Source organism: Oreochromis aureus, linkage group 20 (genome assembly GCF_013358895.1).
Source record: "Oreochromis aureus strain Israel breed Guangdong linkage group 20, ZZ_aureus, whole genome shotgun sequence".
Taxonomy (NCBI): domain Eukaryota; kingdom Metazoa; phylum Chordata; class Actinopteri; order Cichliformes; family Cichlidae; genus Oreochromis; species Oreochromis aureus.
Window position 1 is genome coordinate 24,323,171 of NC_052961.1, and position 25,984 is coordinate 24,349,154.

The 25,984-nt window shown below is 39.9% G+C and overlaps 1 protein-coding gene across 1 annotated transcript in view; it reads left to right on the forward strand.

Annotated features, from left to right (window-relative positions):
• The first annotated feature begins 2,488 nt into the window (after positions 1 to 2,488).
• Positions 2,489 to 25,984, forward strand: part of espn (espin) — a 36,129-nt gene continuing 12,633 nt past the window's right edge. The window contains exons 1-9 of the mRNA XM_039604001.1: positions 2,489 to 3,293; positions 5,838 to 6,031; positions 13,025 to 13,211; positions 13,562 to 13,744; positions 14,893 to 15,024; positions 15,843 to 16,098; positions 16,494 to 16,792; positions 20,638 to 20,796; positions 22,810 to 23,041. Of these exons, the coding sequence (XP_039459935.1) occupies positions 2,994 to 3,293; positions 5,838 to 6,031; positions 13,025 to 13,211; positions 13,562 to 13,744; positions 14,893 to 15,024; positions 15,843 to 16,098; positions 16,494 to 16,792; positions 20,638 to 20,796; positions 22,810 to 23,041 (1,942 nt within the window). The 5' untranslated portion in view covers positions 2,489 to 2,993. The remainder of the gene's footprint in view (positions 3,294 to 5,837; positions 6,032 to 13,024; positions 13,212 to 13,561; positions 13,745 to 14,892; positions 15,025 to 15,842; positions 16,099 to 16,493; positions 16,793 to 20,637; positions 20,797 to 22,809; positions 23,042 to 25,984) is intronic.

Consider the following 25,984-nt stretch of genomic DNA (forward strand, 5'->3'; position numbering starts at 1 on the left):
CATATATGTACTTTAGGCTGAGCTAAAAATCTTCTGGGTTAAATGGCCTCTCCTCCCCCCTCGTTTACCACCATTACTGTCCATTTCCTCTGGGGATTTGTAGTTAGCACGCTCGTGGGAATTCCCCCCTCCTCCTCCTTCAAATTGGCGCGCGGTGTCCATGACAGTTGGACCTGTGAGACAGATGGGGCGAAGAGGCACGCGCCGAGCACGAGACTCGCCCATACCCCCCGCCACCACCTCCTCCAAATACTCAGCAGTGAAACCACCCGCATCCCGCAGAATTTGCTTGAGCGGAAAAATCAATCAACCTAGTCTGGCAGAAAGTTAACCTGGTGTGAAGCTTCATTATTTTTCAACATTTGCTCCACATCTAATCATTTAAATACCCTTTACACACTCTAGTTATAGGCTGTAACTATAGCATGCACAGTCTTATTTGAATCCTGCTCTGGCAGTGTATACCAAGGCTGTATGTTTACAAAGCAGTTAGGGGAGCATATTTCTGAGTTTTGCTTATTTTTAAAGATAAAAATTAAGACTTTCAAATTTGTCGTTTTTTAGATGTTTTATCTGTGCCGTCCAGTGTGCAAGCTTATTTAAATGTGTAATTTTTCAAATAACTTGACGCATGAACACCTGTACCAGGTGGAGATAAGCTGCAGAATACAAGGCTTTCCTGCCACCGTTTGGTGATGAAATGTATTACATTTCGTTGCAATATGTTCATAGAAATACAGACAGCCGTCTGGATCATTTGCATTGAAACTTGACCTTTGAAACTTTTGTTGAAACTGTCAGTAAGGCGACGTAGAAGATAATCTACACCAGCATGTGCTTCTATACCTTATTGAGGTATAGCTGCTAAACGTTTGAAGTAGGTAGCTTTTCCACACTATGGACAAGAGTACTGAACATCTATACATTACACCTACAGGAGCTGCTCAGCCCATGCCATTGAGCTCCCGGTACAGATTTTGTGCTGACTGTAATGCCAGAGCAGGTTCGCAGCCCTGCAGTTATTGGGTCAGTTGAGCTTTGGAGACTTTTACTCAATATGCGCCTCAGTACTCAGCGACCCTGCTCCATAACTTTACTTGGTCTGAAACTTTATGTCTTAGTTGCTGAGTTTCCTTCAAATTTGCAGTAAAACCACTTACAGTTAGTTGATCGTTAAACATCTTCCATAGGGGGAAATATCAAGACATTTCAATGGCATCCTATCACTAATCGTGCTCCAGAAAGACCCATTTTTTCACAAATATTTGCAAAGTCAGAGTGCGTGGCTAGGTGCTTGATTACTGAACACACATGAATTCAAAGATGTGTGTGTGTGTGTGTGTGTGTGTGTGTGTGTGTGTGATCAAAAAGGTGTGGCTCAATGCGTTTTCTCCATAAAGTGCAGGTTGGACTTCAGCAGCGTTGGAATACACATTTGCATTCTTATATGTAATGCAATAAATAAATAAATAATAGAATAAAATCATAAATTGCTTTTGCAATCTTGCACTCATTCATTGTGCATTCATTATCATGAATATTTACTTTGTCCAAATGCAAAGAAAAACAAAAAACAGTCCCGTATCTGTGCCTTATCTTGCTATTGAATAACTTGCCATCAGCATTTTTTTTCATTAAGGGAATGCTAATTTGAGCTATTTTATTTCATGTTTGGCACCCAAACAATGAAACACACATCACTGGTGTAAGTGCACTAAAATGCATAAACGATCAGGCCGCAGGATACGACTACTTCTCATGATTTATCCGGTTTCAATATCACGCATTTATTCCTCAGAAATAACTTGCTCATCTTTTAATCTGGTATCATTTAAGATGTATAACTATTTCCAATTGACGTATTAACATACGGTCTATAATGACAATCAATATAATTACTTTTTTTTCATCTCAGTGAGGAACCGACTTTTATTGGGACAATATATTGGCTCGGTGCAGAAAAAAAGCAGTATGTGTTCAAGAGTAACATTTGAAAAACTGAGAAAGGAAAAAGCAGGTCTAGTGACAGCTTACCTGTGAATTTCTACAGCCTGGTTATGCGCTCACCCAATAAAAAAATAACAAAAACGTTATTTTTTTTGGGGGGGGGGGTTAAACTTCTGCGAAACGCCACTAGATGGACCTCTGGAGTGCAAAAGTATGCTCTGGTCCTGTGATGCTGATTTTACTGCCACATGTAATATTAATGCTGTTTGCAAACAGGATCTGGGGTGTGTTCACAAAGTCCATTGCTGAATTAATGTTTCCTTGTGGGTCTATCTTGACTGACAGCGACGAGCACCTTCACCCTAGCAGCATAATTAATGTATATCCAGAGTTGTAAGTAGCATGTACGTACTGCTCCTTTAATTTCTGAGCCGATTTCCAGAAAGCAGCAACCTGTAACAGGCTCAGTGATCCTCCCCCTGATGGATTATTTAACAGGCGCTGAGTCGTCCCATGTCGCCATCTGCTATAGGAAGAAAAACACAGCGGAATATTCCCTGGGGCGCATGATACGCGATAGTTATTCAGCAGCGAAAAAAAGGTTAATAAACTAATGTTTGGGGGAAAGATAGTTTAGACCGGCTGGTAACCCAGAACACAACTTGTGCAACAGGTGGATGCTATTGGAGACAGCAGAAGCGGATAACCTACTGAGCTACAACGTCGGGCCAGACAAAGCCTAAGAAAGAGGTTAGTTTGTCAGTCGGGTATGAAGTTTTACTTCAGCATGTAAATATTGCACTACCTGGAAAAAAACAACTAATGAACGATAAAGGGATCTTGCATTTGAACAGCGCTTTGGGAAGACCCATGGAGCGATAACTGAGCGTCTCTCCCACCACCACCCCACCCCAAAATTAACTAGGCTACTGACATGATCCACTCATTTATAAATACAGCTCTGACCCTATCCGCACTATCTGCACGGTGATCGGGTCAACGGAGTCAACCAAAGGAAGGAAGGAGACGCGCAATCTGCAGCAGTCATGGTGGTGGAGGGTGACAAGACCCTGCTGGCCGCAAGGCAGGGGGACGTGCAGACTTTGAAAGTGCAATTAGCGGCAAATGCGCTGACCAGCGACGTCAAGGATGCGCTGGGAGCTTCGCCCGTCCACCACGCAGCCCGGGCGGGGAAGTTAGCCTGCCTGCGGTTTTTGGTGGAGGAGGCAGGGCTGCCGGGCGATTCTGTGGCAAATAACGGGGCAAGCCCGGCGCACGACGCAGCAGCAACCGGCAACCTGACATGCCTACAGTGGCTACTGACCCAAGGTGGATGTCGGCCAGAGGTGAGTTGTAGCTGGATCGGTCTAAAAGTGTAGCAGACAGTAGCCTAACTCTGCTTCATCCGACCTGGCTGTCATTTCTCATCTGTGGAGCCTACTCCAACCTCCCTTTGAATCAGCTCTCCTCCTTAAAGCACATTGCATCTATTTTAGTGCCTTAAACCTACACGTTTTTCCTAACATACACATTAAAATCCTTCTCCTTAAGAATAAAGTCCTTAAGCTTTTATTTTAACATAACCTTCTGTGGGGTTTGCGGGTTGTTTTGTGTCACTGTCAGGTATTTTGCTCCCAAGTCCATTTGGTGTGCTCTAAATGTCCTGATGATGTTGTTAATTCTCTTGTAATCTTTAAAGTTTCGACTCTAAAAGCAGAAGGTTTAAAAACCCACTGGTCTTTTGCAAAAAACGGACCTTCCCCTTTCACAAGGCACTGAAAGTTGTTTTCATGTTGTTTTGGTAAGGTACTGAAATGCAACAAATTCAAACACTGTTGTAGGTATGAAAGAAATCACATTAAATACCTGCAGTATAGTAAGTACACAGAAAATACTATCAACTATAGGGCACTGGAAATGGTGTACAATTAGACTTTTTCTTTTTTAATTTAAGGCTAAAAACCTAGTTTTCACTGTTATGTCATGTTTCTATGGTAATAAAGTATGCAAAACTGGATTTGCAAATCCAATATCTTCTGTATAGTAAAAACAGTGACTCACAAAAGGCACAAAAAGAAACACATAATGACAGTGTAGTTTGATATTATAATGAGGGGTGGTGTTTGGTGCTGTAAGGACTGAAGTTTCACATGATGAAATAAATCTTATTAACCCTTTTGACCTTTTATTGTTCCTATTTGTGCACATGGTGTTTTCTCACCTGGGAAGGAGTCATAGTAAAAGCTCCAACACAATAACATAATCCATACCATAAGTATTCAGTGGGTTTCTTGTTTTTTCTTATTAGGTAATACATTAAATCTCTCAGCTTTAATTTGTGTAGGTTTCCACCAATACTAAAAGGCCTGTTTGAGGAGTTTTATATCCCTCTTAACACAGTTCTCCGGCAGCTGTGCGTCTTTTTAGTGCTCGTGCACATAAGAGCTGATGGAGACTAGTGAGTTGACATTTAGACTCATGTGGAGTTGTCTGCTGATATTAAGAATAAAGTGTTGACAGTGTCACTAAAGAAACCACTGGACCCACAAAACAAAGAGACTCAAAAAGCACAACTCTGTCAAAGAGGTATCAAAGATGCCTTGTAAAAATAAAAATTAGACTTCAGTTGAAAAAAATAGGAACACAGGAGCAGAAATCTTGTGAATAAGTGCAAAATCCACTCGAGAATGATCTCAGGGCATATTTTTGCTTTATTTGAATCTCAGACGATTCTTAAATCGATTTGTCTTTTACTATTTAACTCTCAAAATGTGGACACCTCGTAAAGGTTATTCTATATTGATATCATTCTTTTCAAATTGAAGCTGAGCATTGCCTTACGTATAATTTCTCATGAAATACAGATATCCAGATACAGATTTACATTTTGGCATGGCCCTAATTTACAACACTTAAATGTATAAACACATAAAAGTTGTTCTTGTATATACTTTGTAGTATACTGCATATTCCTGCATATTCCAGAAAGATACACAGATGTCTATCCGTTGTGCCCTTAATAGGAAATTCAGTTTTAGAGTTTACCAATATGTTAATGAAGAGGAGGAGGAGGAGGAGCTTTGCTTGACTCACCCATGGGTCTGATTTATCTTCACCTTCTTGAGCAGAGGTAAAAGCGAAACTGACACAGTGACAAATCCATATTATGTCTTGAGTACAACACAGTTCTACAACCCAGCAGTATTAAGTTATCCACGTGAAGAACAGTCATAAGCACTCCGTTGTCAAGTGACAAAGAGTGCCCACAAATGAACTGACAAGATACTTGACTGGTATGTAGTCAAAGCTCTCAGTTACCACTTGCACTACAGTACACTTGAGTGCTGGCTTTCACTTTTGTTTTCTTTTTTCTTGTTTTTGTTACAAAACTATCATCATGAGTCTACTTGATGCTAACACCATTAGTCTGTAGCAGTGCACTACCTCAGACCTAAGCATCTGTGTTAGTAAGATGTTAACAGATGACATGTCTGTTCAAGGACCACACAAGTTTGGTCTTTTAGGTTTTCTGTGTTAGCTATTGGTCTGCCTCTTGTTAAAGCTAATTGTTTTATAGCACTGAGAGCAATTCTGTGCTTAATATTCTTGCTACTGTGGTAATTTGTGAAGGTTTTTTATTTATTTCAGAAAATGACAATTGATTCCCCTTCCTGTAACAGTGAACAGTACAATATACTTTGTAGCCAGTAAAAGTGGTTAGAAAAAAGTATGGGTATCAACCATTTCCTGGAAGTTATTGTTTTCTTAGTTATTGGAAAAACAAGTAACCAGTTCAAATTAAATTAGTTATCAAATCATCATTTTATAATGCAAAGGAGGGATTACAGGACTTCCTAGTTCAGCGAGTTCTTTATTTGTTTGCTTTACAGGCCAGAGACAGTTCTGGTGCCACTGTTCTTCATCTCGCATCCCGTTTCAGTCACCATGAGATCACTGATTGGCTGCTGAAGAATGGTGAGGTGGACCCTGGGACCCCCACCGATACAGGTGCCCTGCCTGTTCACTATGCTGCTGCCAAGGGAGACTTGCCCTCTCTCCGACTGTTACTGGGGCACAGCCCAAAGTAAGAGCAACATGATGTCGTCTTCATAATTTTGTCTTCATCCTGCTGTTGATTGATAGTCAAATAATTTGCTAACTTGTAGGATTTCAGTTGATGTTTTGAGCAGGAACTGCAGATGCCTTTATTTAGAACATAATCTCTAAAAGCAAGTCGGGTGCCACCGCCTAAATTTTAAAATACTCAACAAAAGTTACATAATATTGTATTTAAATGGGTGTGTGTTTGTGTGTGTGTGTGTGTGTGTGTGTGTGTGTGTGTGTGTGTGTGTGTGTGTGTGTGTGTGTGTGTGTGTGTGTGTGTGTGTGTGTGTGTGTGTTTGTGTGTGTGTTTGGGGGGTCATATGCACTGTGATATTTGTATAAAATGCAGTTCACTTTCTTAACTGCATATTAAATAAAATTTTCAAGAATACAAAAATTAATGCTAAATAGGTTACAGTAGATCAATTCCACAGATTCAGGTTTCAGACTTAGTAAGACCACTTAGTAAGTCTGATGCTGACAAATGACTTACCATGATTTACTAAGGTTAGCACATCACCTATTATTTCTTTTCAGAGGTTAAAAATGTTTAAGTCTGCTACAGAAATAGCAGAAAACACCAGCTTTCACTCATAGTCTGTAGAGTACAACTTGGCACTAGTGGGAAGTAACTTGAATTTAAAGATTAAATTTGATACCTGATACTAAATGCTATCTAACAATATATGAGCATTTACCAATATAAATGCTCATATATTGTTTTAAAGTTCTGGTGCCACAAACCTCTTGGTGGTTTAACTTTCCCAAAATACTGCGCACTACTCCACCATTCGTGCTGATTAAGTAATAATGCTGATACTGGTCTGTATAGCTGCATTTTCAGTATATATTGTATTGTACATATTAAAAAATTTGGTAAACCGCAAGACATAAAAACCTGTTTTTATAATTAATTAATCATCAGGTTATTTTCTTGATTAATCAATTAGCAACATCAGTGCAAAAGTCTCAAATACTGGATTTCCTAATACCTGAAGTCCAAGAAAAACAGCACATTTGTGAATATGTAACTAGCATTAACTTATATTAATTTTTTAAATGTCGTTTTATTTAACAAGACAAGTCCTACTGAGGTAACAGAGACATGGACAGCACCATTACAGGTTTTAAATACAACACCCGCCTATAGAATAGTTAATTGACCAGTCATTGTAAGATATGAGTGCATATGTGAATGGGTGATTGCCTCTTAATGAATATTACCCTAATCAATGATAATATTTGCTCGTATTAGTGCCATGGAGTCATTGGTTGAGTTATTTGCAGCAGCAAAACCAGATAAAATCTTTTATGCATACAGGGTTGTACCTATATGTTGTACCTGGGATCTTCTGGAGCCACTCGCCTATCTTGGGATATATATATATATATATATATATATATATATATATATATATATATATATATATATATATATATATATATATATATATATATTCTTTTAAAGAAACCAGTCGTCATTTTACAATTAAAGTTTGCCTTAGCACTCATGTCAGATGCATTTAGCTAACACGTACGACTGTTAGTTAACACACCCCAGAGCCACATACATGGATTAGGTGCTCAGTCACATGGCTGTTGTTTGGTTTGTTTATTGCTGTAGCCATCACTAGCTCCATTATTACTTGACATACTATAAAAGTTATAAAACAGAAAACATTAACTGCTCAGTGAAAGGATATTCTTTGTGCTTGTATCTGAACAACTATCAGTAAGAATCACATACTGCTACCATAAAGAAACAGAAATGAAATAGTGGCTCAGTCTTTAACCCAAACTCTTTTCTAGAGCTAGACTGACTTAACATGACAAGCATGAGCCTTGTGTGTTGCCCCTCCAATATTGTGTGTTTGCACCCCAGATGGGTGCATACCATCTGAAACTTTAATGAGGCTCATGGACATGTTAGCTCCCCGATAGCTGGGCTTCATTCACTCTTCTCCGCCACCCCTCCCACTGTTGCTGTTTACCACCATCACCATGGTGACACACAGTAGCTCCAACTGGTGATAAGATAATGAGGAAAACAAATCCATCTGAAAAGACAAGCTGCTCTCTAAGCAGCAGCCTCGGGCATTGTTTAGATTGCAAATTTGCAGCCGAGAGATAAAATTCTTTATTACAAGCTGCAAATTTGTATTAATGAGTTTTAAGAGGCAATTGCATAGCTCAGAGTTTGCTCTGCTTAAAAAATCACCAGGATAACCTGACTCTTTCTGTTACATTGTCACAGCCTAATGATGGTACAACATAATGACAAAGTGGATATAGAGACCCATTCTCTCTGTTTACTGACAGATAGTAAGCAAGCAACACCAACCAGAAAAAGAGGTCTTTTTATTCTCACAGCATTGTTCACCAGTGAGTTCAAGGTTTAGGAAATTACTCCTTATACAACATCAAAAGAGTGAATATTTTTATACAAGACCTCATAGAGTACGTCCTCCTATACTTAGTAGTCTTGAGCTACACCTCATTTCTTTGTATTTTGCCTCTAAGGAGTTGCAAGCAATAGTCTTTGAGGCTTTCTGAGCGTCCTTTTATTTTTCTTTGGAGATTTGCTGCTTTTTTGTTTCGTAAACCACTTAACACTGAAATATGAAGTATAAAAGCTGCACAGAACCCAGGAGATCAATCATTTTTGTGTCTACACATAACAAACAACTTAGCAAAGGAGCAGTTTTTAATTATATCTTTAGGCACTTTGTTGGTAGTTTCCTGTCACAAACACATTATTTGTTCCTATTTCTAGTTGAATCTATGAAAAATAACAAACGTAACACAGTTTGGCGGTGTTAAATTAGTATTTCTGCACCAACAAGGTGATTCTTAAAGAGCTTTTAACTGAAAACTCAACAAGTCAGAAAAAAATTGAGGAAACCGGACAAGTGGAGGACAAAAAAAGAAGTGGCAGTCCTTAAAAACTACGTACAACTGATGAACAGAATCTGAAAATCATGTCCCTAATGAACAGGAAGTAGTCTAAAGACCTGACACAGGGCCTGGGACCTTTAGTTGATCCATCTACTGTCCACTAAACCCTCATCAGAAATGGTCTCTGTGGCTGCCAATAAGCTGTTCTTAAGGAAGGCAAACAGGGAGAAAAGGCTGAGGTATAGCATATTACACAAGAACTAGACTGCAAATTAGTGACAACACGTCTTATGAATCCAAATTTGGAATTTCTTTTTAAAAGTCATCATCAGTATTTATGGAGGTCATGTGGTAGTTTAAGGGCTAACGCCAGTTACAAACTACAAAGTACTGTTTATCAGTTGCCTGTAGTGTCCCCCAAAAGAATTTCGATAGACAAATTATCAGCAAATGATGAGATACGCATAAGGTTTGATAAGTAGTGTGTTTTTGGCAATTCATCCTTATAAATAAAACATTTAGCTTAAATCTTAATAATAATCAGCTTGATGCTCATGAACTCATGAAAGCAAGAACACACCCCTTTGAATGGCAACAAACATCAGTGTTTGGGTGCGCAATCAGACCGGGACACGTTAGCGTCTTTACTTCCAGGGTGTTTGTTTGGTTTCAAATACACATCTAAATTGGTAGTTCACCCCCACCCACGTCCCAGTGAACCAAAACGAAAACCCTCCTGTGCTGTGTCTCTGCTGATAAACTCAGTACACAAAAGAGTGAATGAATGTGAGATGGTGAAGGAGGGAGCGAGCGTGAGAGGCTACAGACAGGTTATGCAATCAATTAGTGCAGCTTAAGATCTTTGGCCATGCCACAGTTTCTACATGCAGTCGAAAAGGTTACACTTCTGCATTAAGATAATCCAGAAAAGTGGCCGCCTGAACCTCCTCTGGAAACATGCAACAGGAACAAGCATCAAATATTTGATTACTTTTCTCAAATCAGCTTATTTATTTCTTGCTTTTCACAGATGTGTTGTGTAACTGTTGCTGAAACAGGAGTGGTTGTGACTGAAATGGTTAGCGCAATCCAGAATGCAAATCCATTTCTATTAACAAAGCATGTCCTCTCCCTCCAAGAAATAACCTTGTGTCGGGTCGGGTGTCGCTCATGTTTCTGAGCATCTGAGCATCAAGAGCATGGGAAAACCTCCCTGCTGAAAAACATAAGAAAAGACAGAACATTATAACTAGTTTAAACATTTATATAGACCACAGTGCTTAATAATTTGCTTAATGTTATAATCCAGCAGGTCTAGCAGCTCACAACTGGTGTTTATTCTGTCTCTCACTTGTTTAAATATAATGTCGTTTGACTTCATGATCAGATACACAGAGAGTAAAGGGTAAACAGGTCAGTGGAGTTTTTTAGTCAGCTTGTGGCTTAGCTGCACTTTTTTTTTTAGTTTTAATCTTCTTAATAACGTCTTGGTACATGTTGAGTAGACCCACTTTCTGCTCTCTTTAATAAAAACAGGTTTAAACTGAGGGGCGGTAATGTAAATAGGCTGCATTTTTGTAGTGCTTTTCTAGTCTTAGTGACCTCTCAAAGCGCTTAAATTACAGCCCACACTCACACAGCACTTTCTCATTCACAGATGATAAAAATAAATCAGGTGCCCAGTGTCACGTCATCTCACAGACTGCAGTTGGGGATCAAACCTTCAGATTAGTGGGCATCTGAGCCACAGCTTTCTTTGTCAGGCTTCTTTCTTTATCAAGCAGGTAGCACCCCTGCCATCAGGATAACATCTGTGCAGTGCATTTCTTAAAGTGAATCAATAAATACTTTCACAGATTTCAACATGAATAATGTTTGGTTACGAAGGCAAACGAAGTATGTTTTATTCAGTTTTCATCATGCACAGTGTCAGTTAGAGATATAGGCCAGAAGTGTTGCTTATGTTTAGAACCACATCAGACATCCCTGTATGTTCCTGCTAGTTTATATCTCTGTTTCAGTTATATCTTTGTGGCTCTGCTGTCAATTACTGTATATAGAAAAGGTGCAGATTAGAGCTAAGTATCGAGCTATCAGATTTCCATTGTGAAATATGTAAAAACATACACTTTCACACAAAGAACTCACAGGTTGGGAAGCTAAATAAATCATATGCATTCGCCCACGACATTCTTCATTATTCAGATGGGAAAAACCACTGAGCGGGTAACAAGCTTTTATCAAGCAAGAAGGCCATTAGTGCGACATCAATTACTTTACTAGTAATGAAGATAACCTTGGTCTTTGTTACCGCGTACATGAATGGCTGACGAGGTAGCGTCCCTTGTGCCACTTGCTAGCTGTGTTGTCACACAAGGCTAAACACTTTCTTAGCTCTTTGAAATCTACACCAGTTTTCCACTTCTTTGGTAGAGAGTATTCAAGCCTTTTCACTTTGAAGAGTTGTTACAAAGGGAGTGTGTGCTTTGTTAGCCTGGTAACCATAAAGATTTTCAGCGATGATTAATGATAAATAGACATTTTCGTCTACACGGACGGCTGTGTGCAGATAAAATTGTTCCCACTTTTGTTACACTCATGAATAAATAATTTGACTGCCCATTTCCTGATGACAGGAATGCAGATTACTTCCCCTTCTTATTTTGAAATATTTAGTATGTACTTTTTCTACTTGGAACATTTTTCTCAGTCACCCAATAGGCCATCCTTTTTTAATCTTCAGAGACCAAGCATATACTCTTCCTGTCTCAGAATAGGACCTATCTGATTGTCATTCACATGTAGCGTTAAGTGAGGCAAATCCTTTTAAGGGAAAGCACGACAGGTTTGTGTTTGACTCTGCAGGAACCAACCATCCACTTAAGCTCTGCCTCTCAGTTTACTCAACTTCTGTTGCTCTCTGGCTACTCAGTTTGTCTTTTCTACTTGCACTGTTGGACGAGCACAAAGCAAACCAGGTAAAGCCAGTGGAGTGATAATCCTCTTAAGCGACTCCTTGCTCATTTGTCAGAGTCCAAATAAAGCACTACCTTATAGGATTTAGTGGAGATATGTTTGTTCACTCTCTGACCTCCCGTTGTGACTATAAAGATCTGGGACAAGAAGGGATACAAGCATCAGATGAGGTTTTGCATTGAAGGCGGAGCCAAGGGTAATAAAGGTGAGCAGGATCAGGCTGTGCATCACTGCTGTCTGCTCTCAAAATAGCTGCATGTTGATGCTGACAAGTGTATCTTTTCCTGTCCCAGCTAATTGTTAACTACAGCCTACACTTTCACGTTTTTAGATTAATACCATTGCTTACATGTGAAGATTTAAATAGAAAAGGCTTGTGTTGTTTCAGGTTATTTTCATAAAGCACTCTGTGCACACGACACAACTAATGTTTTGGCTAGCAAATAACATGCACACCCATTGTTTTGTAAGGAGCAGACACAGCCGGGTTTCTTCTCTTCAGTATAAAGACTGCCATCTTTTGTCAGAATTGCCACAAAAAGACTTTTTTTTGTTTCATTTTTTTGCCTTTGTGACAACTAAAAGTTAAAATCAAAACAGACATTTTATGGCAGCATCAGAAAGAAAACATTCTACAACAGAATGTATTTGCCCAGTCATTAACACCTGATTGAAATACGGTGGTAGGACCTTAAGAGAGCTGCGTACAATCAAATACCCACAAATCTCAATGAACTATAGCAATACTGTAAATAAGAGTGGGATAGAGTTCCTTCACAACAATGTCAGAAAACGATCGTTTCATGTTATTTTTTCTAAAAGCTACTGAATCATGTGGTGTACTTGGCTTTTCTCACACTGCTTCTGGATTTTGGCTGTTTTTGTTACACAAATAACGTCACATGTCACATGTTGTTGCTCTTCAGCGGTTGTTTTAAACCAATTTAGAACCTGGTATGGAGCAGATGATTTTTCTTTCATGATACATTAAAGCATAGCATTGAAACAGGATTTTACATGTCTGTAATATCACCAATTTGGTTTTTATTTTTCTATTTGTTCAGAAATCTTATATTTTCCTTTCTGATTCACTTTCCTACAGCCTTGTCAACTCCCAAACTAAAAATGGTGCCACACCACTCTACCTGGCCTGCCAGGAAGGCCATCTGGAGGTTGTCCAATATCTGGTCAAAGACTGCGGAGCGGATCCAAACATTCGAGCCAATGATGGGATGACACCTCTGCATGCTGCTGCCCAGATGGGCCACAACACTGTCATTGTCTGGCTGGTGCGTTGAACACTGTAGATCATGTCTTAATAATGGAACAGTTCTTCCCCACTAAATGCATTTTCCTTTTTTATTTTTTTCTCCGAATCGGAACAAGTGAAGGTGAAATACTGATATTTATGATCAAGGAAATTACTTTAAGTATAATATGGTTGTGATATCTAAAGTAGCTTGTGATATCACAAGAAGTCACAACATGATTGAACTTTTAACAAAAATTTTCCTTCATCATTTGCTTGAAAAATGTGCCAAAGCCACCGTTTACTACTGGAGTCACAAAATTTGGACCAAAAGCTGCTGAAATCTTTCTGATGACTGCCAAGCATTAACGTTCATCTCGTCTCCTGCAGATGAGTTTCACGGAGATCAGCCTGACAGACAGAGATGGGGACGGAGCCACGGCGATGCATTTTGCAGCCAGTCGTGGTCACGCAAAGGTCCTCAGCTGGCTTCTGCTGCACGGTGGGGAGATCGTCACTGACAACTGGGGAGGGACCCCCCTCCATGATGCTGCAGAGAATGGTGAACTTGAGGTGTGTGTTAGGTCTTTAGGATCAACACAGTACGTGTAAAGAAGCGCTCTTTCAAGAATTGTAGTAGACTGAAAAAAGAGTAGCTCTAGTTGTCCTTTTAGCTGGGACATTTACAAACAAACAAAAAGGGATTCATCCCATCTTTTTCTTTTTTAAAAAAATGCTGACAACAAAGTGCCTCTCCTGGGATAAATTTGGCATGGTTCTTGTTGCCTTTCCTATCCTTTTTCATTAATATTACCAGCTCTGGAAGTATTGGAAGAAGACATATAGTGCAACAGCACACTGTGTTAATAACATTCAAATAGTTTCTGTAGTTGTGTTGTGATTCTCTGTCCTTACATACTCATAGTGGATGTGGCAGCCATCTGTTTTGAATGAACGGTATCTTGGTTATGGTTTTCAATACTACTCCAACCTAACACTTTGACTAAAAACTTAGCTGCATCCAGGTGTGCCAGGCAGCTTAATGTGTTGAAGTATATTGAGAAAACTATGTTTTTCATGATTATGTTTTGGTGGGTTTTTGGGGGGTTTTTTACAAAAGAGTTGATCAGTGTGGACTTTTAAGAAGCTCACTGAAACACAAGTCAATATGGCAGAACAAAGGTTGCTCAGTCTGAGAACAACAAGCTTATTCCAGCTTCCACTGGTGCTCGGTAGAAAGCTTGTTAAATGCATGCTTTAAACTATTTCCAAGTTTCGGTAGATTTTGAAACAGAAAATTTTTCGTGAGAGAGAAAAATGAATGATAACAAAGATCAAAGAAAAGCATGTGTAGCATTGTCCTTTTAGCTAGGACATTTACATTAATTTGGGGACAAGATCGTGGCTGTGAATTAGATGATCAGTGAAGAATACGGCAACATTTCACATCACAGAGGGAGTGTGGTGATATAATATGGTGTTTTTCTGGTCTGACGCAGTGTGAACCAAAACACAGTTTGTTTTAACATGTACTCTAAGCCTTGCATTTATCCACTCAATATGTCAAACATTTTACATGCTGAGAGTCTGTCACACTGAACTGAGTGGAGAGTTTATGTGTAAACTGTTTTTATTGTCGCTGATTGAAGATGAGTTTAAGCAGTCTGTTTCACAAACACTGACATCAGTCCGCTCTGGAACTTTCTCTGTCTGCTTTTCAGTGCTGTCAGATCCTTGTTGTTAATGGAGTTGACCTGGGCATAAGGGACCAGGATGGCTTCACTGCAGCAGACCTGGCCGAATACAATGGCCACTCTCAGTGTGCCAAGTATCTGCACACTGTGGAGAACATGGTAAGAGTACAACATGTCTAAAAAAAATGTAAATGTTGGATATCAGCGGATAACGATAGATAGATAGATAGATAGATAGATAGATAGATAGATAGATAGATAGATAGATAGATAGATAGATAGATAGATAGATAGATAGATAGATAGATAGATAGATAGATAGATAGATAGAGCAAAAGAAAAACATAATCATAAGAATAAAATAATGCAGACAATAATGTTTAGCTTTCTATGAACCTGCCTCCCATGACAGACTCAGATAATTAGTCAAGCTACCTGACACACAGTGCTCTCTATGGCATTAACCCTCTGAAGTTCCTGAGTGGCCAGGGGAATAATTCTTCCTCACAGAGCTCGTTTGGCATTGGTGACATATTTCTCTCGTCTTGTGCTCTTTCTCATGGGGCGCATTCAGCCAATTGACTCCTCCATTGTGGGAAAAGCAAAAAGATCCCCAGAGCCGTTCTCACTAGCTGTGAGGCGTTTCATTAGTGTGCCTGTAATGCTCTTCTTCTCCTCGTTAAGTCACCAGGGACTGAGTGGCAGTGAGATTTAACAGCTGATGAATGAACATGTAGATTTTAATAAGAGCCAATTTGTGAGCCTGCTATAATGACCCTGTATCTTTCAAGATCTAAAAATTAATGAACCGGATGTGTTTTATTAATTATTAATGATGAATAAATAATTAATTAATGTACAAATGCGTCTTACTTTGTTTTAGTAATGTGAAAATGATATCCATATGTCAGACAACCAAGCAGAATAAATTAAACGATCATGAAAATTAAATGTTCATAAAACTCGTCCCCTCGCAGAGTGTGGAGCACCGCGTTTTGTCCCGGGATCCCTCGATGGACCTTGAGTACAAGCAGCCAGACTCTGGCCTGTCCTCCCCAAACACCACCATGCCTCCTTCCACCCAGGCAGCACACTTTGACATTGGTTCACCATCCAGCTCCCTGTCCAACTACGACTCAGCCAACTCCAGTCAGTCCAGTACTGGGGAGAAGAGGAGCAGCTTGACAACGTCACGCGGCCCACCTGCTCAGCTGAGCGCAGTTGCACACACAGGTCTGCTGCTCTTTACATATTAAGGATATAATATGTATCTTTTTCAAGCATTTCAGAATGACAAACAGCTAAATATACTTTTAATCCCATCATAATAAGAATGTTGAATGAAAGCCTTGCTATCTTCAGTCTTTATCCTGACTCTACTACTATGGTGTTTCAGCAATAATACAGTCAGCAAAGCGCAGGAAACAGCATGGAGCAGTTTGCTTGCTGTCATTTGATGTCAAAGGTGCCATACTAGTGCTGCACCCTAGTGGCCTGTGTGCAGACGTCATTAGTGTGACATTCATGTTTCTCATTCATCTCTCAGTTGTGTAATCAGAAGTAGACTGGAGGAAATGTTTTACAAATGCACACATTTTCCTTCCTGTAAGAGGCTGTTGTTTTCACAGGTGCACCAGAAACAGCCATTTCAGACATGCAGGCATACATGGATATGCTAAACCCAGACATCAGCTCCGATACGCACGAGAAGAATGAGGAGCCTGATGATGCAGACTCCAAACTTCCACCGCCGCCGCCACCGCCACCCTTTCCCCCACCGCCTCCCCCAGAGTCTCCTCCGACACCCCCTCCGCCCCCCAGCTACCCAGCTCCACAGCCTCCACAAGAGCCATTGGGAGCCGAGTTCCTTAAAGTCAAAAGCAACTTGCGGCGTGTGGACAACAAATCCCAAAAAAAAGAGGCGCCGGTAAGCTCCTGGTTCAGCTCAGGACAAGCTGTTTGTTGGAAGTGCCATGAGGTTGTGCAAATATTTCCTCCCCTAGAAGAAAATCAGACAGAAAAATAAAAGCAACCATATTTATATAGATCAGTGTTTGTGCATTTATCTCAGCAGAATAGGAAGTAGGTTTTCACAGCCTGGCTTATTCATATCGCAAGACCAGTAGAAGATTTCTTTAATGTGACTGCACACAACATTAGCCTGAGATGGCTGGTAAATAGTAGCTTCAACATGCTTCCTTTTAGTTAAACTTCAGATGTCAATAATTTTGGGAAAACACCAAAAGTGACATGATGGGACCAATACTAGAGAAACAGAAGCAATTGGGGGTGGGGTGGGGAGGTGGAATAAACTGGCCATTAGCTGTTATTTTCCCTTGTGCCTAATCAGTGGAGCTATAACTCTTATGTAACAATGTGCCTTGTCTTATACCCACAATGATGTTATTGTGTTAGCATTGCTAACGAGGGCAAAGAATATGCTCATTACCGTAGCTGGGCTCTGGCTTGACGCACAAACAATGGTTGATGTGATGGGTTTGAGCTTAATGCCAGTAATTAATCTGGCCCAAGATCACTCAAAAATATAGTTGACAAGAAGCAGCGATTAGGACTGACATAAACGTTAGTGTCTGTAATACTTTTGTTGGTTTAGGGCTGCTGTAAAGTATTAAAAACTGGTTGTGTTGGTGTAATTATAATAGAAACGTAAAGAGCTGTTCTGGGAACACTGCAGTACATGTGAGTTTTTTAAGATATGAGTCTCTTTCCAGTTACAAGTTTACTTGACTTATACATATATATATATACATATATATATATATGTATATATGAGAGAGAGAGAGAGAGATAAAAAGGCCAGGAGGCAGTAGAACCAGCTGACTAAACAAAAAATCAATTGTTCAGACAGGGGCCGTGTGTATGGTTGTTGTTCGCTGTCATCAAGTCCACCGTTAAGTGAAAGTGTCCTTTCGCCATAGATTGTTTCCATGGTGAGTTCTGTGTGTATTTGTATCTAGGAGCATGTGCCGTCAGCCATGTGGAGCTTTTAATTAGTACCCCCACCCCTCCCTCCCTTCTCTGTACCCAGGTGACCGGCCCTGGGTGCGCCATCATTAACATTTAACAATGAAAGCACACATAAGATCATTGTGTGCAACATACATCGGAAAGAAAACAAATTACCGTGAAACAGTGAATGGTGACATTTCATAATCTAGTAAAGGAACTTCATGTGCAAAAAAAGAATATTTTAAAAGCTTACTAAAAGATATTCTAAAATTTATTGAATTTATCGTTAATTTAAAGGATTTCTAATGACTGACTTTCTCTGATGGTGCTTCTCTCTGCTCATTTGTCTGCATTTGCTTTAACTTAATGTTTCATGCCCAATTTGCCTTTCATGTTTGTTTTCTTTCTTTTTTGGGGTGGGGGGGTTTGCATGTGCAGTCTTTCTGGAAAAATTTGGACTTTGAACTCTCACTTACTTACACTTACTTTGCTGCTAATTCTGGGCCCTGAAAGCTAGAAAATTCTCATAATCCTAAAGCCTGGGAGATTTGCATGTGACTGACCACGGTCAGGGAAACACATGGGTGTTGGTGTTTTGCATAAGAGGAAACGGGCAGGGTTGAGGAGTGGTTGCTCTACGGGTTAGTGGTGACATCACTGCCAGCGCTGTGGCCGGCCCAATAGGTTATTGATGAGGCCTGTAGGTAAAGTGAGAGGGCAGGTAAAGTGACAGGCGTAGCACTGAGGAGAGAGGAGGTGAAGCTCTGGATCTGGTGACAGCTACCTTCTTTGCTCTGCTGGGTTTTTGTGGATGAGACTGTCTGTGCTGGAGGAGAGCTATAAGACAGGACTCTCAACGCTGAGGTAAGGTGTTTACAGGAAAAAGTGCTGTCATGTAGGGGAAAAGATGAAGAAAAAAGATGCTACAAATTGTTTCACATATTATCTCCAGGTTCAGGTTGGAGCGGTTTAAGCTGCTGTATGAACGATGAGTGTGTTGCATAAAAAGTCATGCTTGAATTTTAGACTTGGATTTACTTTACTTTTTAAAAGGTTATTTCAGTAGTTTGCTTTTAATTTTTAAAGGATGTCAACATATTTTAATACGACCGTGCCTTTTGCAAGGCTACATGCAAATGTGCTGAACCTCTTCAACAACAAACAGGTTAAACAACCTTCAATAGTCATGCATACTGACCAACATACCACTTTAAACAGGGATGTTACATCTATCTATCTATCTATCTATCTATCTATCTATCTATCTATCTATCTATCTATCTATCTATCTATCTATCTATCTATCTATCTATCTATCTATCTGTCTATCTGTCTATCTATCTATCTGTCTATCTGTCTATCTGACTGTGGGTGTGTGCGTGCCTGTGTTTGTATAAAACATATGACTTTATGCTGAGAGATAGATCTATATAATGGGAAGAAAGATTGTCTGTGTGCATGCGTCTCTGTGGCTGATGGGAGCGGGGGGCAGCTATAATGCTTTGTACACTTGCTATTGTTGACCCACCTCCCTGGAGGATGACAAACCATCTGTAGCACTCCCCAGCTCACATTACTCTCCCACTTGATGAGTGCTCAGGGACCATTTCTGTGACAGCAGACATGAGTCAACAAAGCTAAATAGACTTATAAAAACTCAGAACATGACACCACAGAGGAGGAGAGGTCAGGGGTCAGCCATCAATTATTGGTTGCGTTAAACACTGTGCTCTTGTCAGGATTTTGTGCGAAGCCATGGCCTATACACGCATTACAATGTAAATGACCGCAAGTCTGTTGCCTAGCCCTGGATTTGAAAGGCAAAGTAATTGTATTTTTTTTTTGCGTCGACAGCTCTCTCACGCTTGTAGCTGAAAGCTTTTAAGGTTCATTTTTGACGTCAAACAGTAAAAATGTGGTGTGTTGTCTTTTACACATACTTTGTAGTGCAAACTTTTGAAAATCCATTATTTCAATTGTAAAAAGTTTTAATTCAATTTGATTTGAGTTGAGTACTAAATGCAAATTTGAGGCATTTTGCATTAGTAAAATCTGTCCACAGAAAGAAAGCATGTTAGTCATAATGCAAGGTCGCATCCATCGCTACTGTCTGGTAACCTGGTAACTCTCATGTATATGCACGCTTTAACCCACACACAGTTTCTTTTAACAACAGCAGACGGTAAAGAATCTTAGATTGAGAGCTTTGATATCCTGGCTTTACAGCTCCGATTGTCGGATAGATGTCGGAGTGGAAAGTGAGAGTCCATAACTAAAGGTCCAAGTTGGTGACTTCTAACCTTGCTCTTAGAGTAGGGTCTCCCTTACGCTGGTGTAAAAGTCGCATTGCATGTGGACCATTATGTCCTATAGCTCCACAAATTTAGCATGAAATATCAATGCCTATTGAGCCAAACTAAAGCCTTGTTGTGAAGTGTTGTGAGGGAATAAAGCCACTTTGGTCACAAGAGAAGGCTAATCTGGGAATAAAAGATGGTAAATATGTTGTACACAGCATCACAGAATGAAAGGTTCACTCCCAAAGCATTGAAAATGATAATAAGTCACAATAAAATAATTCAGTGCAATTCAGCACAATATAAATGATTATGCATTTTTGCATCCAAATCCAATAATCAATTTATTGATAGCAATCATTCACTGACTGTTTTTACATGCACTGCAAGCTAAAAAAGAAAAACTCACGTGAGTGAACGTTAACTTACTCCTGTGAAAGTCAGTGGGTTAAACAACAAAAATTATACTTCTCCTTTCTCTCCCTTGCTTGAATCTCTTAATCAGTTGACTCTTGGAGAGAGCCACGACAAATTGCGCCGTGTGGATTCAAACAGGAAGTCAAGGAGTTTCAACAAGCAGCCCAGCACTGGGGACTACTACAAAACCCTGGGGAGCGACACGGCTGAGCCCTGTGGGAGCAAAATCATGGCACCCAACGAGGAGGTGAGCCCGATCTCTGCTGTTTACGCAAACTATACATGGTTAAAAAAAGATAATAATATGTCTGCTGTTAAATAGGTTTGTTGTATTATATGTTCTTATCTTAATGTATGTCCTTGTCTATATGTTTCTGAAAATGTGTGTGAAAAATGCTTTTTTGCTCTGGTATGTTTTTTTTATGTGACATGCCTTTTTTTTAACAAAAGGGAGCTTAACATTGTGGGGATTATACAAACATATTAATTAAAAATACTTAGTTATAATTCTGTTATCACAAAATTGATGGTCACATTGAAAGTCAGTGCATGAGCTGGAAGCCTGATGGATGTAAGGTTAGTAGTGGGTTGACATACTGTGCCCTGGTTCTTCCATGAAGGCTCCTTTTCTCCTTTTTCCTTTCTTAACTCCTTATAAGGTCATTCCAGTCTGAGGTTTAGCTTGCTGACGATGGCATTCGGTTACAAAACTGGCGTCACTATTTGCCTAAGCATTGCCACTCGGCATGTTACATAATGTTGCGTCCTCTTGAGCTTTTGTTTGCCACCTGATCCAAATTATCCCCTTATTTCCATTGCCTCTTGAGTCTCCACCCCATTGTGCAAACTGTCCAAGAGGCTACAGTGGATCAAACTCTGTAACGAAGCACTTAGCAAGAAATCACCAACGAAAGGGACACAAAAAGGAGAATCCCGCTGAAGCTGAACGTATTTGTTGGATAAGTGGCCAGCTTGTATGTGTTAGGCTGTAATAAAATCCCCCACTTGTACATCAGACTGCAATGTAAACATTTTGATAATGCTTTTTTATTGACTTAGGCACTATTTATTAGCCTACTCGGTTACCATTGAAATAATGCGCTTACACAACAGAATTTCCCTGGAAAGGACAAAAGGTTAGTCCAAAATTATGTGCCATTGTAGGTGCCGAGAAAAGTTGATCAAAGAAAAATTCTGATTCTTTGCTTGTCAATCCCAGTATTAAATGTAAACTGTGTGCTTGTTGCCACATACCTTCACAGGCAGCTGAATGAATAGAATCTGGCAGACCATCACCAACATCCCTAGAGAGGTGTTCTTATAATCTCATGGGTATCAGGGGTGGGGGTGTTTTGGGTGACATGGGTTATAATCCTCATTGAGCCAATTAAGGCCTCAGTGGGGCCCCTCCTGGTCTCAGCAGAACCCTAGCAGATGGGCTGGCTAATCATCAGAAGCGGCACGTGCTGCCAAGACCCATCTGGACAGGGCCAACCCCCTTCCAACTCTCTGGGGGGTTTGAAAAGTAAAGGCGGCAACAATGACAAGCACGCGTCTGAGGAATAAAGGAGGGGTGGGGTCGAGTTAAATGTCATGGTCTATTAATTTGTCTCCACCAGGGGTACGACACACTTTCAGAGCGTGTCAGACGCATGCAGTGGGCGGGGCGGGGAAGCGACAGATGGCTGTTTTCCCCTCAGACCTTTCCCCCTTGAGATTATGTCATATTAGCTGTTATTAGCAAAAGGCATTGTGTGGCTATGAGTTGATTAAAGACAGGAGGAAGCTGAGGTATCATGCCACTATACATCTGCGCCTGTCAACTGCCTCAGCGCTGGAATCTTAAGCTCTCTCAGCTCAACAGGAATTTGAATGTGCAAGAAATTCACTTTACCATTTAGTTTTTTGGCTGATTATTTATCAATACTGAAGTAATAAATAAAGTTGTTTTCAGCAGCAATTGAGTTAATTGTTTAAGTTAATCCTATAAATGTTTTAGATTGTTAATTTTTAGATCATTAAAATATAATTTTAAATAAATGTCGTGGCACCTTTTTCTCACCAGTTAAGTTTTTTTTAAGGCAGAAAGAAACTTTCAAAAGTATGCAAAAAATATTTAATTTGTGGAGCAAAAATAAGTGTCATTTTAATTCTTTCAGGATAAACCAGTGTTTCCAGTTAACAACAATGTAGTTTTTAAGACAAAACCTCAGAATTCAGAATGAGTGACATTTTCTTACTCTCCCTTTTGTGGGTTCAGGGTTCTGTGTTATTGGAGGAGCCAACTGAAAATCCCGCCCAAAGCTCTGAAAATGGGACTACAGAGGAATCTGTCCCTCAACCACCACCTCCTCCACCACCACCTCTTCCCCCAAGCAATCCGATGCCAACACCCCCGCCACCTCCTCCTCTGCCTCCGGAGACACAAACCCCTCAGAATAATGCCAGCGTCACGCCCACCAACCAGCGACGCCCATCTTCGTCGTCAGGAAGTGAGTCAACCAAACCTGCTTTTTTTCCCTAATCTCGAGCCTTTTTTCCCCATCTTTATTTCCTGCTATATTATTTGTAGAAACCAGAGACTGATGTATTAATGGGTACCAAGTAATCACCCTGGGTAAAGATGAGTTGAGTCTGACCCTAGCATTCTAAATAACAGATTATAAATTAATGATGTAGTGCTAGCATTACCCCGAGAACTGGTTTAGTTTTCAGCCATTTCCTTAAGTGCCCTGGAGGCAGTCTGATGGTGCACATGCTGCTCGAGTTGTGGGGAAATTTTAACTTATGTATAAGGTTGTTTTTTACATGCTAAAAAATGTGGAATTTTAAAATACACGAGTGTTTCAAGATTCATGAATGGAAAAACAAAACTTGTTCTAACGTCGATTAATGCATTTCCTTTTTCTAGAAACTCATTAATATAGAAGGAAATTCACTGAAAGTGAAGGTCCTAAATTTGATTATGACAAATCCAGTTCTTGTAGCTGACATCCGCCATTCTTTGCATACATATCTACATACATAACTTCCTGCTTATATGACTGGTCAGTAGATTACAAAAGCAAACCGGAAACTGACCAAAAATCTTTGCTTAAAGAATCTTAGTTCGATATCAGCTTTTCCTGATAAAGATATTACATGAAGAGTGACGACATACAAAACACTTTCCTCTCTTGTAATTCTAAATACATTGATGTCGCTTGGTAAAAAACTGTCACTTTCAATTCAGCGTTGCTCTTCTGCTTTATACGTTTCTGTTTACATGTTCTTTATCTCTCCTGTTTGCTCTCCATGCACTTCTCTCTGTTTTGTTTCTTTTGTTTTTTCCCTCTTCTTGCCTGCCACTGTGTGCTTTGTCAAGGCGGAGATAACTCTGCCTCACAGGCAGAGGGAGGAGCACTTAGACAGATGAAGAGTAAGTACAGACTGCGAATCAATTGCATTTAAGCTAAATCACTTCATCCTGTTTAGATACGTTCGGGGTTCACAGTTGTCCTTCCTGTTTACATGACATTTTATAATATTTGTCTAAAGCATTTTAACCTGTCCATAGCTTTTTATGTAAATAATTTGTCACTTTTTGTCATCAATTTATATGAGATATTGTCTCAAATCATATGTATCCAAATTATAAAAGCAGCTGTTCTATCACCCTTTGAAAACTGAACTGAAGGAAATTTACTTTTAAGTACAACCTGACCATAAATTGCTGTTAACAAAGGATGATTAAATTTTTTATGTATTTTTACCCAATGGCGTATGGTTTTCATGTCAATACATTGAGGACTAGTATTAGTGTAGAGTGACTGTATTCCAGGTAAAACAACATAAAAAAAGAATTTTTGCTAAGATTTCACAATTGGTGAAATGGCAACATAAAACACAGAATAACAGAAAATTCAACTTTAGAATCTAAGAAATATTTTGGCTATAGCATAAGTGACAAATTCTACTAAAGCTTTCACATTTCAGTTACACCTTTTTACAGTCTCTTTTTGTTATCTGTATGCTTTGTTCAGCAATTTTCCAACTGTCCTATCTGTTCATGCTCCTTCTCCTGACTAATGGTAGGAGAGCAATAAAAGACTTAAAGCTAAAGAGTGGTGTGTGCTCGCTAATGGCATGAGTCACGTGACACTGTTAAACAAGTTGTTTAGTGGTCATAAAATTAAACACCACCAACTCGTCTGAGAGCTTAAGATGAATTTACAGCTCAAACACTCGTTGATGCCACAGCAGCAGAACAGGTGGCTAATTGGAAATGCTGCTAAAACAATGGCGATTGTTACGAGTCCTTTAGTGTTCTGGTGCTCTTCTATTGAGAACAACCGCTTACCTTTTATATTGTACTGCACACATTTTCATCTGATGAGTTGTTCGACACAATTACCCGTTGGTGATAAACAGGGCATAAAATTAAAAGCCTTCTATGCATCTCGAAGCTACAAACCAAGTGGTTGAATGAAGACGTTTTTGCAGTATTGTGGAAGCTCCCTGTGGTTTTCTGTTTGTAAGGGTGCAAAGGACCCTGCTTTTTATATCATAGGTCACAGCTGACCTTAACAGATGTAGCAACACACCATAGGAACATGTCACACTGTGTGAGTCTGTTCGTCAAACCTCCACCCTCTCCACCCACACCCCCAGGCTAAATACAATCGCAAAGACTCACAATCTTCAACTCAAAAACATGCATTTTAAGTCTCTTTTAAAAAAGTTGCAAGCACACCAACTTAGAACCTGTGTCTTTTTTTGAAAGATATAGCTGTTTAGTTTGCCAAAAGTTTGAAAAAGCATTAAATCATGCTTATGTGCAACTGATCTAGTTACATTTTAGCTGAGGATTTTTTAGATTTGTACCTCCCGTGCGATGTACTGAGCTTTTTAAAATGAATTTAAATAGCTGTCAAAGGTGTGTCAGAGATCTATTCAGCTCTTTCTTTTTTATCCTGAAGCTTTACACAGGCCACAGTTTCAATCAAGCACACATTGTAAAAGGCTTAGTGGTGTCACACACAAGCCACTCTCTCTCTTTCACTCTCTCGCTCTCTTTCTCTCTCTCTCTCTCTCTCTTTCTCTCTCTATGTAATGCAGAAAATATGAGGGGCAGCTGTATGTGTGTTTAAACAGTTTATCAGGTCTATCGAACTGAATCTTGGTCCGGCTGTGGGCACTGAGAAGCCGGGGATTGAAAGGGCTGACGGTGTGTGTGTGTGTGTGTGTGTGAGAGAGAGAGTTTGTGTGTGTTAATTCCTAGCTGGCTTGCCAACGGCTGGCTGTCACTTCCAGTTACGGGTGATTCCTTTAGATTTCCCCCAACTGTGATGATAGGTCTTTAATGGAAAGCTGTTCTCTCCTCCCCACGAGAGAGACACAGAGAGCAGGGAGAGTGAGGAGGGGTGGCACGCTAGCGAGTCTTTGTGTCCGGCCGG